At 44.5% G+C, this 18741-nt stretch overlaps 2 protein-coding genes across 4 annotated transcripts in view; one reads left to right on the top strand and one right to left on the bottom strand.

The window, feature by feature from the left end:
- Positions 1 to 13202, bottom strand: part of LOC124544872 (peptidoglycan-recognition protein LB-like) — a 53490-nt gene extending 40288 nt beyond the window's left edge. Inside the window, exon 1 of the mRNA XM_047123590.1 lies at positions 13119 to 13202. Coding sequence (XP_046979546.1) covers positions 13119 to 13128 — 10 coding nt within the window. The 5' untranslated portion in view covers positions 13129 to 13202. The remainder of the gene's footprint in view (positions 1 to 13118) is intronic.
- Positions 1 to 18741, top strand: part of LOC124544869 (trichoplein keratin filament-binding protein) — a 754849-nt gene that overhangs the window by 476612 nt on the left and 259496 nt on the right. The window lies entirely within an intron of this gene.

The following is an 18741-nucleotide window of genomic DNA, read 5'->3' as shown; positions in this document are numbered from 1 at the left end:
CTGTTCGTTGCAATGTCACCCCTAAGTATTTAAAGTCTGATGAGATTTTTATTTTTTGTCCTCTGATGTTGATTTCCGCATTCTTGGGGGTTTTGCCTCCTTTTCTGAAAATTACCATTTCTGTCTTTGTTATGTTAAGGTTTAGTTTGTGTTCACTGCACCATTTGTCTATTGTCTCAATGATTTTCTGCAGCTTCTGTATATCTGTTGAACCTACGGCTATGTCGTCAGCGTATGCATATATGTGTACATCATCTTCATTTTCTCCAATTCGCAGTACTTCTTCAGTGGCAAGAATGTACAGCAAAGGGCTCATTGGGTCACCTTGTAAGACTCCGTTCGATTGCAAAATGAGGTTCGAAAAAGAGAGGTTGTCCGATATTGTGATTAAGTTGTATTAGAGGATTGACTTGATTATTCTTGCCCATATGCTATCTTCTCCCATTGTGTTTTCCAGTTATCGGACTATGAGATCTCTTTCCAGTAGGCTTTGGTGAAGTCTATGAACACTGTGTAGAACATTTGTTTCTTTTGTAGCGCTTCGTCGATGTTGCTTAGAAGAAGCCTGACTGCCGCAAGTGTTGATCTTCCAGATCTGAAGCCCATTTGTCGTTCTGGGAGATGACTGTCCACACAGGCTTTGATTTTTTGTATAATTATCTTTGAAAACGTCTTTAACTGAGTATTTTCCAGGCCTAAGCCTTTGTACTTGTTTGGGTCCGTCGGGTCTCCTCTACTTTTGTAGAGGACTTTTCTTGTCGAGTGTCTCCATTGGGTCGGAATTCTTCCAAGTTCCAGGCTTTTGTTGACTAATTTGATCCATATGTGCTGGAGGGCCTCTTTTGCATCTTTTATATGTTCATAATATATATTATCAGGTCCTGCTGCTTTCTTGTTCTTCAGTATTTTTATTACTTCTTTTACATCTTCTTCATATATAGTTTCACATACATTGTCTTTTTCCTTAGTCTGTTTTCAAGGTCTCGTTCTCTAAAAAAGTTTCTATTTGTGTTATTTGTTCTTGCAGGTTTGTTAATTTTTCTTTATCTATTTTTCTTTGTGTGATTTGGGGGGCCTTCCTTGCTGGCGGTGACGTGACATTATCTGTGTGGGGACATTAACATCAACACTAATATCATAAATGAATCCAGGAGCATCTTCATAAACATCCTTCGAAGTTCTGGCATGACCCTATTGGTCAATAGTGCAACAAGGGTTGCTGCAAGCAGTAATTGATCATGCGGCCACAAATATGGACAGGGAAAAATGTGATGTAGCTGTAAAAGATCTCGGACTATCAGACCATCTCTGTCAAATAACAACAGTAACATCAGGCATCGAATCATTCCCTAAAGTACAAGCCTACAAACGACATCTATCAGAAATCAAAATAAATGATTTTCCAAAAGAACTAGAAAAACAAAGCTGGGATGAAGTGTATAAGGAAACCAAAGTGAATACGAAATTCTCTAAATTCTCCACATTGTTTAAATTGAACTTTGAAAAGGCATTTCCAAAAGTATGCATGTCTGTATCAACATCTCACAAAAGCAGATTAAGAAGTCCTCCCAAACACTTGAACACGCCATTTCCATGAAAACGATTCACAACGATCCTGAATTCTTAACCTTATATCATAGATACAAAAAGATCTATAGGAAGGTGCTGATTGCTGCAAAAAAGTCATTTAATGAGAAAATAATATATAATGCAGAGAATAAAAGCAAAGCAGTCTGGGATGTTATAAAAAAGGAAACTGGGAGAGGCAAACAAATGCAGAATATCTATGGGAGGGGGATAAGGTAATAAATGATCCACGACACTTAGTAAACTATGTAAACGAGCATTTTTCAAGTATTGTAGAGAAGTTACAGCAAAAATTCCCCAAAATAAATATAACACCTGTAAATAATGTTGCACTAAATAGAATGATGTTACTTCCACAGAGAATGAAGTCAATGTAACTGTTCAAAAACTAAAAAAAAAATAAAAAGTCAGTAGGCTTAGATGAAGTACCAATGTGTGTACTGAAACAATGCATAGCGATTCTACAAGGCCCCTTGACAAATATAATAAATGACTCCTTCACATCAGGGACATTTCCAGAGCAGTTAAAACAGGCAAGAGTTGTACCTTTGCGTAAGAAAGGTAATTCAGAAGACATAGAAAACTACTGGCCCATTTCCCTGCTGTCAGCATTCTCAAAAATAGTAGAAGCAATTATGAAAGACAGATTAATGAATTACCTGAATAAATACAGTCTTTTAAGCGAATCACAATTTGGTTTCCGAGGTGGCGCCGGCCGGAGTGGCCGAGCGGTTCTAGGCGCTTCAGTCTGGAATCGCGCGACCGCTACGATCGCAGGTTCGAATCCTGCCTCGGGTATGGATGTGTGTGATGTCTTTAGGTTAGTTAGGTTTAAGTAGTTCTAAGTTCTAGGGGACTGATGACCTCCGAAGTTAAAGTCCCATAGTGCTCAGAGCCATTTGAACCATTTTTTTCCGAGGTGGCAAAAATACGGAGTGAGCCATAGTAGAATTCACAAAAGTTGTACTTGATGCTCTTTATAAAGATGAGTATGTCACAGGCATATTTCTGGATCTTTCTAAGGCGTTTGATACAGTCGACCACAAGATTCTATTAAATAAAATAGAAGCATTAGGAATAAGAGGGGTAGTTAATGACTGGTTTCGATCATACCTAGCAGATAGGGTACAAAGAGTAGAGATAACACATACTTCAAATAGATGTAAACATTTAGTAAAACACTTATCAGAACCAAAATACATTAATACTGGGGTTCCGCAAAGTAGCATATTAGGGCCAATACTGTTCCTGATATACACCAATGACTTTCCCAGTCGTGTTACTCATGGTGACAAATTTCTCTTCGCTGATGACAGCAATATTATAGTCACTGAGAAAACCAGGGAACTCCTTGCCGAGAAAGCAAATGAAACTCTCAAGGAAGTTTATGATTGGTCAATACGCGATAAAATGACACTGAACATAAAGAAAACTAATGCCATGAATTTCAGTTTGAAGAGGAAAAATGACAATGTTAATATAAATGTAGAGGGCACCTCTATGGACTGTGTAACATCAGCATCTTATGACCTTAGAATCCTATCATCAGTGTGTAACATGCAGTGTGTTTTAGTTTCATATTATTCATATGTACACTCAGTTTTTAGCTATGGCATTCTTTTTTGGGGAACAAACGCACAAAATATGAAAACAATTTTCAAAATCCAGAAAAGAGCCATAAGAATAATAACCAAAAATACTAGCCCTGCTCATTGTAAAGATCTGTTCAAAGCACTGGGGATTTTAACTGCTCCATGTGAATACATTTGCAAGTCAGTTGTACACATGAAAAATAACATTGGTAATTACTGCACAAGCAGCTCTGTCCATGACCATGCAACAAGAGACTCAACTTAAATTTACCAAGAAAAAATAAACATAAAACTCAAAACAGCATTTTCTACCAAGGAATAAAACTGTACAATAAATTACCAAAAGAGAGTAACGAAATTGCAAAAATACACTTTTTAAAAAGGCAGCTAGAAAGTATCTGTTACGCAATAAATTTTATATTTTGAAGGATTACGTAGATAAAACAGAGTAGGGCTTAGATTTAAAAAGTTATGCAAATAAATAATAATAATAATTATTATAAAACATCCAAAATTCCACGTAACACCTACACTTTATGTTTTTTTTTCCTTCTTTCCTTTCTAGAAATACTTACCCCCAAGCTTTGCATAGCACAATACTAACACCTCTTCCTCTTTCTGAGCTCAACATCTCACTCATTATGGAGGGATGCTGAACTCAGTTTTTCAGGAAGTTGCAGTACAGAAAATGGCCCAGAGATCACGTGTGTGTGTGTGTGTGTGTGTGTGTGTGTGTGTGTGTGTGTGTGTGTGGTGAGTGAAGTGTTATGAAACAATGTGTGTATAGTGTGTGCAGTGACTGATAGTGAGATATGAGTGAACAGTGCGGCATTATATTATTTAATAAGTTATTTGTAAAAAAGTATTGTATACTGGGAGTAAATCTAATGATTGTCTCTAACTCGAAGTCTGTAAATATATGTGTTTACGAATTAGCTTATTTTAAATTGATCTAAATTTGTAAATACTTTGACATGTCCTTTATCCGTGTGAAAAGAGATCTACGGATGAATAAAGCTGCTGCTACTACTACTACTACTACTTGTTTATGATCAAGAATATTACGCCATCTTGCTGTTCGCGCGTGTCGGGAGAGGTGTACAGCATGTTGCGAGAAGGCTGTGAAAACTGTAGCGCGACTTCTGTTCGTTATTTATGTCTCTCTATGTGTTGTGGAAGTTGTTCTTTGGCGTGTGTGTACTTTCTGTTCTGTGTCCTTGGTAAGTTCTCTCAGTGCGGTGAAAGTGTGTTGTTGCAAAGTGTTGTGTTTTCGTTTATTACATTTTTCCCTTCGACTATAGCCTTTCGTATGTAGTAATTTTCTTCTACTGTTAGTTGTCAGTATAGACAGTTGCTGTTTTTCAGAATGTGTAGATCGTTTTCAATATTAGTGGGGTTACGATTTCTGTACATTAGATGTCCTGCGAAAGTTGAATGTGTGCTGTCGCTCTTTAGAGCTCTCTCGTGCTCTGTGTACCTCGTTCGGAAGTTTCTGCTTGTTTTTCGTATGTATTGGGCCTCACAGGAGTGCTGCTCCAGTATTGGTGTTGCTGAGCAGCGCCTGCAGGGTGCAATCCACAAGGCGCAGTCATGGGCTCTAGCCCACGGCTTCCAGTTTTTAGCCACAAAGTCGTGTGTCATGCAGTTCTGTCGGCGTCGTACCGTTCATCCGGAGTCAGAACTTTACCTTCATGACGATCCACTCGCTATAGTGGAGACCTATCGATTCTTAGGACTGGTTTTCGACGCCCGATTGACTTTGCTATCTCAATTTCGTCAGCTTAAGCGGAAGTGTTGGCAGCACCTCAATGCCCTCCGCTGCCTGAGCAACACCAACTGGGGTGCAGATCGCTCTACACTGCTGCAGCTCTACAGATCCCTTGTTGAATCCCACTTTGACTATGGAAGTTTGGTTTATAGTTCGGCGGCGCCCTCAGCGTTGCGTTTACTCGACCCAGTGCACCACTGTGGCGTTCGCCTAGCGACGGGAGCTTTTAGAACGAGTCTGGTGACCAGCGTCTTGGTGGAGGCCAGAGTCTTTCCATTGAAGGTTGGACGTGCACAGGCGCTCACCAGTTACGTTGCACACATTCATAGTTCTCCAGAGCATCCGAATTACCGTCTCGTTTTCCCGACCACTGCGGTTCATTTCCTGCATCGGCGGCCCAGGTCATGGCTTATGATTACAGTTCGTACCCGATACACCCTGTGTGAACTAGAGTCCTTTCATTTACCATCTTCCCTCCGGGTCCATCTGCATACATCTGCATTGTGTATACCTGGGCCGAAGCTTCGCCTGGGCCTGCCACATGGTCCTAGGGACTCAGTTAACCCCGCAGTGCTCCGCTGTCACTTCCTCTCGATTCTTGACGTGTTATGGGGCTCTGAAGTGGTTTACACCAACGGCTCGATGGCTGATGGTCATGTTGGCTACGCGTAAGTCCACAGCGGCCATATTTAACGGCATTCCTTGCCTCATGGTTACAGTGTATTCACTTAAGAGCTGGTGGCGATATCTTGTGCACTTGAGCACATCCGTTCATGCTCTAGTGAGTCGTTTCTTCTCTGTACTGACTCCCTGAGCAGCTTACAAGCTATCGACCAGTGCTACCCTCGCCATCCTTTGGTAGCGACCATCCAGGAGTTCACTTATGCCCTGGAATGGTCCATTCGTTCAGTGGTGTTTGTCTGGACCCCAGGACTTGTCAGAATCCCAGGAAATTAACTAGCCGACAGGCTGGACAAACAGGCCACATGGAAACCACTTCTGGAGATCGGCATGTCTGAAACTGACCTGTGTTCCCTATTACGCTGCAAAGTTTATCGGCTTTGGGAGACGGAATGGCATAACAGTACGCTCAACAAACTGCATATCATTAAGGAGACAACGAATGAGTTGAAGTCTTCCATGTGGGCCTCTCGCAGGGACTCTGTGGGTCTCTGCCGGCTGTGCGTCGGCCATACATGGCTGACACGTGGTTACCTCCTCTATTGCAAGGACCCACCTTGGTGTCGATGTGGCTCCCCTATGACTGTCGTCCACATCTTGCTGGACTGCCCAATTTCAGTCGGTCTGCAGCGGACTTTTAACCTTCCCAGCACCCTACCTTCGGTATTTGGCGATAATGGCTCAGCAGCAGTTTTAGTTCTGCGTTTTATTCGTGGGGGAGGTTTTTATCATGCCATGTAAGGTTAGGTGTTCGGCCTTCTCTCCAGGGCCTCCACCCTCCCTCCATTTTAACTCTTATCACCATTCCTTTGCATTTGTTTGTCCTGGTGTTCCTCTTTGCCCTTCATGTGTCATCGTGCCTTGTCTTTTGGGGCGGACATTTTAGTGTGTTGCAGAGTGGCTGGCTCATCGTCTTTTATTCTTTTGATTAGCCAGCCCAGACCTTCAGCTATATGGATTTAATTCCTCCTCCTACTTTTACTTGTAGCGTCAGTTTTCCCCGTTTTTTGTTCCTTCCATTCGTTTTCTTTTTAGGTGTGGTTCCGGATTCCTTTCCCCCTCCTTTAACTTTCCCAAGCGTACTGCGGGTGTTGTTTTACCCTAAGCCTCGTTTGCTTCAGGAAAAAGGGACTGATGACCCTGTAGTTTCGTCCCATCATACCTGAAACCAACCAAGCAACCAACCAACCAGTGCTTGATTTCAGTTAAATATAAAAGAAACTGCAACTGTCGGCACCGCTTCGCACGGCTCGTACGGACAGAAACTCGGCGATTTTCCTTCCGCCGCGTGACTCGCGTTGGCTGCAAAACTAAACACGGCAGAGATATTGGTGGACGCGGTCTATACGCGTGTGTGGTCTAGTCTAAAGGTACAGGAGACGGGTCATCCACCTCTACGGCGGTGCTGGTGTTCAAAGTACTTAGCGTTTCTGGAGTCGGCAATTTGTGATCGTTAGTTGTCAAGCAAGTTATTCTTCCAGCACGGGAAGTCAACGTAAATTCGGATGTACGTACCCATGTACGACCGTGGATTTCTGACTAGTCATTTTCTGTTTTTCTAGGTGAGGATTTGCGCTTAGTGGGTGTGCGCGTGTTAGATAGACAGGGGTTTCGTGCCAGCTGGTGCAGCCCTTAGCTAGCTCCAGGAGTGTTTAACGAAAGGGACATCTCGGCGAGATCTGGCTGAAGCAAATAAATTACATTTCATTTCGTGGAAATTAAAACTTTTCACGTATTGACCGTGGAACTGTTAGCCTGTTCTGTTGTTGTGGAGATCGATGGCGGAATTCCCCAGGAACCAGCACGCGGCGACTTAGCCACTGTTGCGGTGTACGAGGGTGTGCTGAAAAGTAGTGCCTCTAAGTTTTTGAGTGATAATTCTAAAAAGCTTTTACAATAAAACCAACGTGTTATTAACATTGTATCTTTTTTATGCCTCGTGTGTAAATATCGGCGGCCCTCTGCCGCTAGAAGGGTTTGTAACGTTTCGGCGTGTAATGTAAATGTGTCGGTGCGTGATAACTCGAAGAGTTCTTTCACACGTGGAACATTCTGCCCTTCAGCATGACAATGCCAGACCACACACGAGGTCTGCGACATATGCAACAATCCGACGCCTTGGGTTCACTGCCATCGATCGTCCTCTATGTATTCCCGACTTGGCAAGATCGGATTTTCATGTGTTCCGAAAACTTAAAAGGACACCTTTGAGGACTTCACTTTCATAGTGATGAAGCCATGCACTGATTGAGAAAGATTCTGAGGTTCGATTATTGTCCTGGGATATGTACACCCCTAACAATTGACACCCTGCCTCCACTGTCTCCTACCAACTTCCGCAGATAATCATCACGGCAACAATGCAGGAAAAAGTTCAAAGTCAACAAGTAAAATCTCCACAAAAGACAACACCACAATTCAGTGAAGTTTCGGGATTGCAACGGATGACGTCGAGCTCTTGCCACCGTATTTCTCGGTTCGGGAAAGGACAATCTGGGGTTGCGGCGGGCTGTAATCGGCGGAACGCCTTGCCAGTGCGGCAAAGCCTACATTAGTCAGACAACACTCACCTTTCCCAGCTCAATAAGTCAGCCATTGCCGAGCACTGTATCTACACAGGTATTTCCGTGGATTATTCTGCCACGGAAATTCTTGGCCTCAGTTATTAACGAAACGGTGGAAATGAGTCTGGGGGAAGTTCTTATTAATCGTGATGGCGGCTTTCAGCTGGATAAGGCGTAGGATCCTGTGATCTCTTTAATATCTTCAAAAAGAAAACGAAAGAAAAAATTTTTTGACCAATGTCACGTGCAATGACATTGAACTTTATTAATTTTGACTCCGCGAGTGCACATACCGACAGAAAGCTGGCATGTAGTGTTAACCATTATGCATGAGACATGCGCACCACAGATAGAGCAGTATTCGAAGAGGGCACCAAACTCGACAGAGGTCGCTCATCATTGGCTGCCTTTGCGCATGCGTCTCCACGCCAGTTTTTGTTATACAGTTAGCGGTGTGAACTAGCAGTCTCCAGTGCAAAACACTCATCTGATGATGGCTGAATGATTGTGGGCCGAAATATCGTGCCAGGAAGTCGACGTCATCTGGTTGCAAACCCGAAACTTCATGGAATACTCTTTAAGTCGAGGAAATTTCAAGAATCACCACAGTTGAAGTTAACACAGAAACAAATGTAATATTCTGGCTTGAATTAAACCGTCATGTACGTCCGTTTAACGCAAAATACCACCCCACAGGTACCTGCTTTGCTCTACAGCCGTGCATAGGAAACCGAAAGCGTTTCAATTTGAAACCTAGGCCCACACTCGCGAACGCACTTCGTGATTGTCTCAGTTTTCTGTACTGAAAGAAATAATTTGCTTGATCGAGGGTGTTCACTTACTTCCGACTTCAGAGATCCCAAGCAAAACCGCGACCTCCTCCATACGGGCACACGACTCTATTAACTCCTACGCTCGTGAGGACTGTTGCCCAGTTTCTTGCTTCGCGAGCTCCAGAAAGCTCCCCGGAACTGTTTCAACACCCGTGCCCTTCAGCCGCTCAGACCCCGTAGCTGTATGCAGGGAGTTCCATGGTCATATCCCGCTAGCGCAAATGACGCTTTTCTCGGAGTTGCTGCTTCCAGCCAGAACTTGTTGAAATTTCTTTCCAAGAGGTGTTGGAAAACACCTAACGTCGTGCAAAGTGGCAAAGCAACGAATTACCCTACGACCACAAGTCATTTCTGAGGACTGGGGAGGCTGGAGACTGCTCCCTTCCCTCTGACACCAGAAGTCGGCTCTAGCGTACACAACAGCTGCGGGACGAGCAGACAGGCGCGGTGAAGGAATGGCATGTCGCACCCCCACTTTCTCCATTCTGTCGACTGTCCAAAACCAGTGTTATAGCCCAAGCTGAAACAAGTCTGTGCAAAATTCGAACTGAACATAAAAAAATTAAGCATCTTACTGTGTTTGAAGTCGAGGACTACAAAAGGTGGTGCGAGCTGTGCAAGAGCTTCGGCCAGATTTAAGACGGCTTACGAGTGAAATTGCTTGTAATCCAAAGATGTATTCGGATCAGACGCATAAAGTTTTGCGCTCTGCATACACTGAAGAGCCAATATGCTCAATAATGTTCATGTCTGGGGAGTTTCGTGGTCAGCGGAAGTGTTTAAACTCAGAAGAGTGTTCCTGAAGCCACTCTGTAGCAATTCTGGACGTGTGGGGTGTCACATTGCCCTGCTGGAATTGCCCAAGTCCGTCGGAATGCACAGTGGGCATTAGGGTGCTTACGTGTGTGTTACCTGTCAGAGTCGTACCTAGACGTATCTGCACACGCCCCACACCATTACAGAGCCTCCACCATCTTGAACAGTCCCCTGTTGACATGCAGGGTCCATGGATTCATGAGGCTGTCTCCATACCCCTACACGTCCATCCGTACAATTTGAAATGAGATTCGTTCGACCAGGCAACACGCTTCTAGTCATCAGTAGTCTAATGTTCGACTCCGAAACCCCATATTAATGATGTTTCGTTGAATAATTCGTACGCTGACACTTGTTGATGGGCCAGCATTGAAAACTGCCACAGTTTGCGGGAGGGTTTGAGTGCTGTCACGTTGAACGAGTCTCTTCAGTCGTCGTTGGTCCCGTTCTTGCAGGATCTTTTTGTGGCCACAGCGATGTCGGAGATTTGATGTTATACCGGATTTCCGACATTCACGGTACACTCGTGAAATGGCCGTCCGGGAATGTCCCGTCTTCATCGCTATCTCGGAGATGCTGTGTCCCATCACTCGTGCGCCGACTACAACATCACGCTCATTCTCACTTAAATATTGATAACCTGCCATTGTAGCAGCAGTCACAGAGTTAACATCTGCGTCAGACACTTGCTGTCTTATATAAGCGTTGCCGTCCGCAGCGCCGTATTCTGCCTGTTTACATATATCTGTATTTGAATACGCATGCCTATACCAGTTTCTTTGGCTCTTCGGTGTACATCAAAACTGTGTCAGTTACCATTTTATTCCTACATGAGATCAAATTTCGTGAAAAGTTAAATTCCACAAATTTTATAGGCTACCTTTCGTGGCTGCCATAATTTTTGAAATGTCTTTTTTAGTTCCCCTGAAAAGTTACTTGTCATCTGTTCTACCGAGCCACAGCATTTATTTGTGACCTTACTATAAGAGGGCAGTCAAATGTAAGCGAAACATGTGGAAAAAAGTAAGTAAAAAATGGTTCAAATGGCTCTGAGCACTATGCGACTTAACTTCTTAGCTCGTCAGTCCCCTAGAACTTAGAACTACTTAAACCTAACTAACCTAAGAACATCACACACATCCATGCCCGAGGCAGGATTCGAACCTGCGACCGTAGCGGTCGCTCGGCTCCAGACTGTAGCGCCTAGAACCGCACGGCCACTCCGGCCGGCAAAGTAAGTATAGTGTTTATTATTTTAAAAGTAATCGCCATAATTGTTAATACGTTTGTCTCACTGTGCGACAAGGCGGTTAATGCCGTCATGGAAAAATGTTTGCAGTTGCCTACGAAAACATGGCAGTACACGGGCGAGCATCTCTTCATGTGAAGCAAATCGACAGCCATGAATGTCTTTCTCCAGGGCTGCAAAAATATGGAAATCACTTGGAGAGAGATCGGGACTGAAAGAAGGATGTGTAAAGGCTTCGCAGAGAAATTTTTGCAGTGTAGTCGAAATGACTTCGGCAACATGTGCGCTGTCCTACACGCTCCCGATCTCACCCCATGTGATTTCCGCATTTTTGCAGCCCTGACGAAAGGCTTTGGCTGTCTCGTCACTCTTTAATTTCTGCACGGTTTCCAGACTGTACTGAACACACAGACTCTTCATATGCTGCGAACAGCTGACGGTCGGCGCATTAAGAGCAACGCGCTGAGTTCAGTTTGTTGGCTAGTATTCAAATCAGTCGCGCGCCTGTAACGATATTCCAAAAGAACATGTCTTGCTTAGCATGCGACGGGCGAAAGTGCATGAGAGTTTCTCCTGAACTCAGAAAAATCGTCCTCAGTCTGACCTAAGCGACTTAGAGCCCAGTGGAACTCGAGAACAGGCTGAATTCTGAATGGCCTTCGGAGTAATCTTGTTGTTTTCTACATGAAAGTTACAACATATTTCGCCAGCAGCATTGAAAGCGTGAGTGGCACACTGCGTAAGACAGAGATGCGTTAAGAGTGCGTTAATGTTGGGCCTGTGGCAAGCGTCAAGCCCGGCGAATAGAGCAGCGAGTAAAGCAGTGTTGACTGCTGGCCTTAAAATGGAAGCCAGTATAGTTATAAAGTTATAACGGAACTTTTTCCATTTATGTCTTCCCGCAGTTTGTGAAAAACAATGCTACATTCGATCAACTATACTTTATTCTTGAAACCCACGCTGCGGATCTCCATTTACAAGATAAATTGAAACAAAAAAATACTGTACCTAATTAAATTTTTTCAAGTATGTGTTAGTTATTTGAAAGCGTAGAGTTTTCTTTTCCTTTTACAGTTGCAATTTTTGCAAAAATTGTGAGAGAGGTTAGTGAAGTTGTACAGAAAGATTGTCAGAAATGAAAACTGCAGACATTGAGGACTGCAGAAAAATTGCGGATGATTACCACAGTGTTTGAATTTTTCCTAGTTGCTTATGAAATATGAAGCAAAAACACATTCGAATTATTTGTCCTTCCCATTCTGGCTGTGTTTAGAAACTTCAATTGTAAACATTATGTTCTGTTTTGTTACAGTGAGTGGTTGATAGTAACTGTAAGTTTATAGACAATGCTGGTCGTTACGGATAACGAAGCGATGGTGGAACAGGTATGTCTACAGTTTTGTTTCTGAATTTTCGGACGAAAGGTTCAAAATTGCAGACGACAGTCGTTTGGCAGACTATGAGAAACTAAAATTCTAAAATGCTGCTTTGTATAATGTTTTTAAATGGGGAATATTAGCCACAGAAATATAACATTTAATAATTTACGGGACATAGTGAACATATCTGACAGTGGAAACAAATACACCAACAATAAGCGTGTCAATTAATAAGCAGCCACTGGAAGTCTTCAAGATTTATCTTTGCTGGAAACCAATCATACCTACAACGATTATTACTGCGAACACAAACTTTTCCCACAGACTCGCTGTTTTCAGTTTTATCTGGACTTTATTCCAATATGAACCAAATTGTAGTAGTTTTTGTCTTTCTGGTCCATCACTACAGGCCTTGCAAGTAGTTGGGCCAATAAAATTTCCGACATCTATGTTCGATACAAGCAGGTTTATCGGCACTCATTCTGCTGCTCACTTACTAATCGTGGCTCAGAACGCTGCTCGTATATAAACAGCGCTGTGAGAGTACTGTGTACACGTTCGCATACCTCTTGTCGCTTGTCGCAACTCTGACATGAACGCACGCCTAGTCGCGTGGTGCCCGGCCTGCGCTCGCTGAACAGCTGTTTACCTGCCCCCATGCTGTGCTGCCGCGCTGCTCGGTGTGACGTGGCGAATCTCTTGCCGGCGGGCCGCGCCTGCGCTGGTTGACGCCCTGGACCCGGCTCCCTACTTGTAGCGGACCCCCACTCCGTGGTCGCCGCGGTTTGCTGCTGCCTATCTTATCTCAGTCCTCGCATGACCAGGCGGCGAGAAATTGTGCTGGCGCCGACCGGAACCCGACTGTGTGTGTGTGTCACGATTGGGGGCTTCCTGCGGTAGCCGGAATCGAAGTCACTTATCGTAGGACGTTTGACCAACTATTCGCCCATCCAGTTGGGACACAAAGTAAAGCCCCTTACACCAGCGAGAATGTGTGCTCACAAGTGGTACAACGTATTCTTTCTGGGAACCGGGGGACAGTTATTAAGCTTTATATGCGTTATGGGATCGTACGTCACCTACGGTGACGTAGAAAATATACGTTGTTTGTTTCCGCGCTTAAATGGTTTCTAATGTGATGTGATGTCGCATGGGAGTCACCAATCGTAAGGAGATATAGTCTTCTTTTTTTTGTTTTCTTTCGCAAAATTTGTCAAATTGCAACGCAGCTGTATGTTCCATGTAAGTGGTAAATCTTGGTTGAAATGTGTTTCACTGCTTACGTTCCAGATCCTCGATCATAATTATCATGTACCCATGTCCACGCTACAGTTACGTGTCTGCCAAGAACTATTTCTCGGTACTACACCCACGCTATATTCCAACTCGTTCTTGGCCGTAATTTACTCCATTTTCTTGTCAATCAGATAAACGTCTTCCTTAGATTGTCACGGTTACACAAAATTCTCTCTCTTCATCTTGTAGTTAACTGATCACACTTAATTTGCGATCACTATAGAAGTCTACAACTGGCGTGTATGCTCACTTGAATTGTTCGTCGCAGGTAGTTCCGCGAAAGGTAGATGCCAACACTTCCGCTTCCGCTTAGGATGTGGCGAGCAACTGAGCTTGCCTTGGCTCGCGCTCGTTGGGGCACCCAACGCTCGAACGAGCCAGCCGTCTTAATCAGCCGCTCGCCGACCAGCCGCTCGCTGCAGGGTCGCAGAAAATGTGAAAGTGGAGCTAGAGCACAAAGAATATCTCTTGAGTGTGGAAAACTGTGCTCGTACCAGTGTTTAGAAACGACTTCACGCTCGTAATGAGGTGTTCATAACCAGTTCATCAGCAGTACGTTTTGATAATTTAAAGTATGCTCAGAGTAACCGCAGTTGCTGCATAATTTCCTTGCTACAACAGAACTAGTGAAGCATCCATTGTTAATTTTCTCTAATCGGTACATGTTCTGTAAGGAAACACATCAACATCAAGGTTTTATTTATACGTTTTGTTAACGTAGTCAGCTTGTATTTCATCCGATTTGATACACTAGTAAATGGAAATGAGCGTATGGCATCGTTGGCCGGGGGGCCCCATTCGGGGAAGTTCGGCTGCCAAGTGCAAGTCTTACTTCATTCGACGCGACACTGGGCGACTTGCGCGCCTTTCATGAGGATGAAATTATGATAACACTCACAATCAGTCCACGAGCGGAGAATATCTCCAACCCGGCCGGAGATCGAACCCGGGCCCGCTTGCATGGGAGGCGAGCACATTACCACCCAGGTAAGTAGGCGGACAATATATTGGTAAACCTTGTAGTCGTAACATTTGTTTTACACAGTTTATTACCAACAGGAATTTGCCAGAAGTTGTGAAACTTGTTTAAAGATTCATCCTCTTTCTTTCTCAGTAGTTTCATTTTATCTTGTATCAGTTAATGCTGTATGCACTTGTAAACCCTACTTTTGTAAACCATACCCAAAATAAAATGGACGTCCCAAAACTGCGGACACGGATGAAAGCATCCTCAAATTTGTTTGGACAATCGGCGAGTAAAGATGCATGGAACGCTGATCCCATGTCAGAAACTACAACTATCGTAAAATGTAGTTAAAGCCATGTTCAGCATGGAAGTTGGTGTTAGTGCCACGGTGCTTTACTAGGAGTGCTCTTGTAGGGAGTGACCATTAAGCCGTCTTACCCGGTAAGTTATGTGGTGGTCTGCGCAGTTTGACGTGGACGCCGAACCACAGTGAGGTCCGGCGTTTTTCACATAAAAAAGGTCCTTGCCGGAGGCGAAAGGAGTGATAAGTGGGGGGAGCGCTTTGACCGACTGTGGGCATCTTATAATGGCATGTGAAGAATGAACTGGAGCAAAGGTTTATGTAAGATGAGTGCCACATTTGCTAAGTGCTGACCAGGAGAAAAACTGAAAACGAATTTACCATCCAAATTTATAAGATTTTAACGAGAATCTACTTCATACTGTACAGACATCTGTCTACCTCTTCACGCCGGAAACGAGACAAGTGGACGGAAGCCGGTCACTCTCCACGTGAAGGACAAAGTTTCGTATCTGCTGAAAAGGGTGAGGTGCAAGCGTTGTGGAACAACTGGATGAAATGTTGTGTGGCCTAGACTGAAGTGCGAACGGGAAACGAGCCATTTTTAGTGAGAATCCATCTGTCCACAATGGTGGTTTGACTATGGGAAAAGAAAGAGTGACAAAGTGCGAACTGTTAAAACATCCACCTTCTTCACCAACTTTTGACTTCCGCGGTTTCGCGCATCTGAAGAAATTTGTATTGGGGAAAAGGTACGATTTAGTAGAGAGGCTGTGGAAGTCACAGACTGGCGTGAATAGTTGCATCCAGCGTCCAGCTTCATTGTTGGAAGATATTCACTGCAAGAACGTGTTACATACATAAACTCGAAATTTTTGCTCACGTGAAACGTTTATCTCCGCTTCATGTCTTCAGACAGTGCAGAGAATGCGTCGTGGAATGAGATGCTGATGACTACAGTATGTGTTCTTTTGTGAATGATGACAATTTCTTGAGATTCTCCAGCAAGCGTGGTGATACGGCATATCAGTATTTAATGTAATTTCACAAGAGTTCTTCGCCATTTTGATATGATGTGGTACCGGATGAGACACGCCAACATTAAAAAGGTTGAATAATTATACGGAGAGCTATTTTTCTTTTCATGTGATGTTTGTGATCGCGTATAGCAAAGCAAAACGAGACTTATGGGCCAAAACATTGTGACCACCCGCTAGACAGCGTGTTGGTCCAACTCTGAAACGCAGTACGGGAGCGATTGTGCGTGGCACTGATTCGACAGATCCTTGGTAGCTTTCTGAAGCTACCCCTATGATATCAGGTGGCTACGTACAGGTCACTCAATTACCGTAAATTACGGGCGGATGGTTTGTGGTCGCGGAGGTGGCGGCCGATATCGTCCCAGATGTCTTTCATCGAGTTCATATCAGGCGGATTTGGTGGCCAAGACATCAGTACTTATTAACAATTGTATTTCTCAGACTACTGTACCACGATGCTGACCTTGTGACACGTACAGTTATACTGCTGGAGAAATGCCATCGCCGTCAAGGGGAACATCAAGCTTGAAGCAATATAGGCCGCCGTGAGTAACGTTTACGTAGTCCACAGCCGTCATGGTGCCTTCGATCACAGCCACAGGTCCCACGGAAGCCCAGCTGAACGTCCGCCGAGCATAGTAGTATCTCCACGGGCCTGCTTGTGTGCCACAGTGCACATTTCGAGCACCTATTTACGTGGATGAAGTCGTATCCGTATACGACCATCGACCTGGTGTAAGAAGACACGTTATTCATCCGACCAGGCGACGTGTTTTCACTGATCCACTGTCCAACCTCGATGAGCGAGTTCCCACTGCAACCGTAACTGACGAGGCCGTTACTAAACATGGCAACACGTACCGGTCATCAGCTGGGGAGCCCCACGTTCACCAAGATACGGTGAACGGTGTGCTGGGACACTTCTGTGCCTGCGCCAGCACTGTAGTTTGCAGTCGGACCTGGCACGTCTACCTATTCTGCTTTACACAGCAGGCAAGCCTTCGGCCTCCACGTTCTTTGATTAGACGTGGACGTCCGACACCCTTTCGCTTATTCGTGGTTTCACCGTTCTTCAGCCACTCTCCACAGATGCTCCCTACAGTGGCATGCGAACAGCCGAGCAGTTTCGCCGTTTCCGATATGCTCGTTTCCAGGCGCCGGTCCAGAACCATCTGTCGTCAGGGTCGCTTATGTCAGTGGATTTCCACATCTGCAGCCTGAACCGTCGTCGCTAGGAAGATGCCCCACTCCTCTCTGCTGCACTTACATACTTCTCTTACAGCGTCACTTGCCGCGACGCCAGCAGGTAGAATTCGCTGTCGCGGAGGGCTGCGGTCAGAACGTTTCGGCTGATGGGCGTACTCCCTTTGACGACATTACTGAGTCCTCTGGTGAACCTTGTCAAGCTGAAGCAGCTTTCCATCCGTACGCGTCCGTACCTGGCGGGGCATCCCACGCCTCAAGACGAACAGAGAGATTCTTAAGCCGTAGAGTTTAAATTCGCATTAAACGAATGTTATCTTTATGGACTAACATCACAGAACGCTGGTGTACCGTCGTATAGTGGGAAGTTTCGCTGTGGTATGAATATTTTTGTCTGGACTAAGCACGATTTGGCGACGATTGAGTGTCAAGTCTTTCACAATGTTAAAGAGCGTAGGCTTTTAGGAAGTTTCCTGACAAATGAAAATTTTGCACTGGATCAAGTACAGTGCTCAGACTCTCGCCTTTCGCAACCATTTCTACACCATTAACCAGGCACAGTTCTCGAACCTTATGCAACAGCAATCTGGCAGTACCTCTCTCCTGTGGAAACTCCTCTTTATCTCTCCTGTGTGCCTCGTTAGAGTACAGTTACTTGGAAAATACGCAGATGTAGCGGTTTTTGTCACACTACCAACGGAACTACGTTCTTTTCGTACATGCGTGGCTCGATAGCTCAATGATTAAGCGTTAGACTACAAACCCTAAGTTGCGGGGTTCAATCCTCCGAGATTCCTAGTATCAATTTTTGTCAGTTACACTTCTTCCACGTCTGACAACGATATGTATACGTAAAAATTGTCAGTGAGCACCGTGCCTCGGAGCCCACGTTGAACCGTAGGTCCCCCGTAACCACCTCAGGCCAGAGGTTGGAGGGAGACGAGAGCGCACACCACCTCCAACAGGAGGACGCCGCCTAGCGGAGCACTGCGCTGCTCACACCGACACTCCGGTTGAGGACAGCTTTACCTCGAGGCGTAACGTTAACGCTTAACGAAAGGTTTTTGCAAGCACAACAATGAAATACGTGTATGTACGAGGGCTATCCACAAAGTACATTACGTTTTGGAATTAAAAATAAATAAAGTATTGGAATTTTTTTTATTATATACAGATGAAAGCCACACTTAAATACTACTTTTCTACATAGTTGCCATTTAAATTAAGGCACTTATCGTAGCGATGGACGAGTTCGTAAATTCCTTCGTCGTAAAATTCGGCCGCCTGCGTCTTCAACCACGTGGTTACCTCTTCTTGAAGCTGTGCGTCGTCATCAAAACGCTGCATAGCCAACCACTTCTTCATTGCTGGGAATAAGTGGAAGTCGCTCGGTGCCAGGTCGGGACTGTACGGCGGATGAGGAAACAACTCCCACTTAAAAGATTCGAGAACTTCACTAGTGGCA

The sequence above is a fragment of the Schistocerca americana genome, chromosome 8, assembly GCF_021461395.2.
Source record: "Schistocerca americana isolate TAMUIC-IGC-003095 chromosome 8, iqSchAmer2.1, whole genome shotgun sequence".
NCBI classification, from domain to species: domain Eukaryota; kingdom Metazoa; phylum Arthropoda; class Insecta; order Orthoptera; family Acrididae; genus Schistocerca; species Schistocerca americana.
The sequence above is the reverse complement of the archived record's forward strand: the minus strand, read 5'-3'. Positions and strand labels throughout refer to the sequence as shown.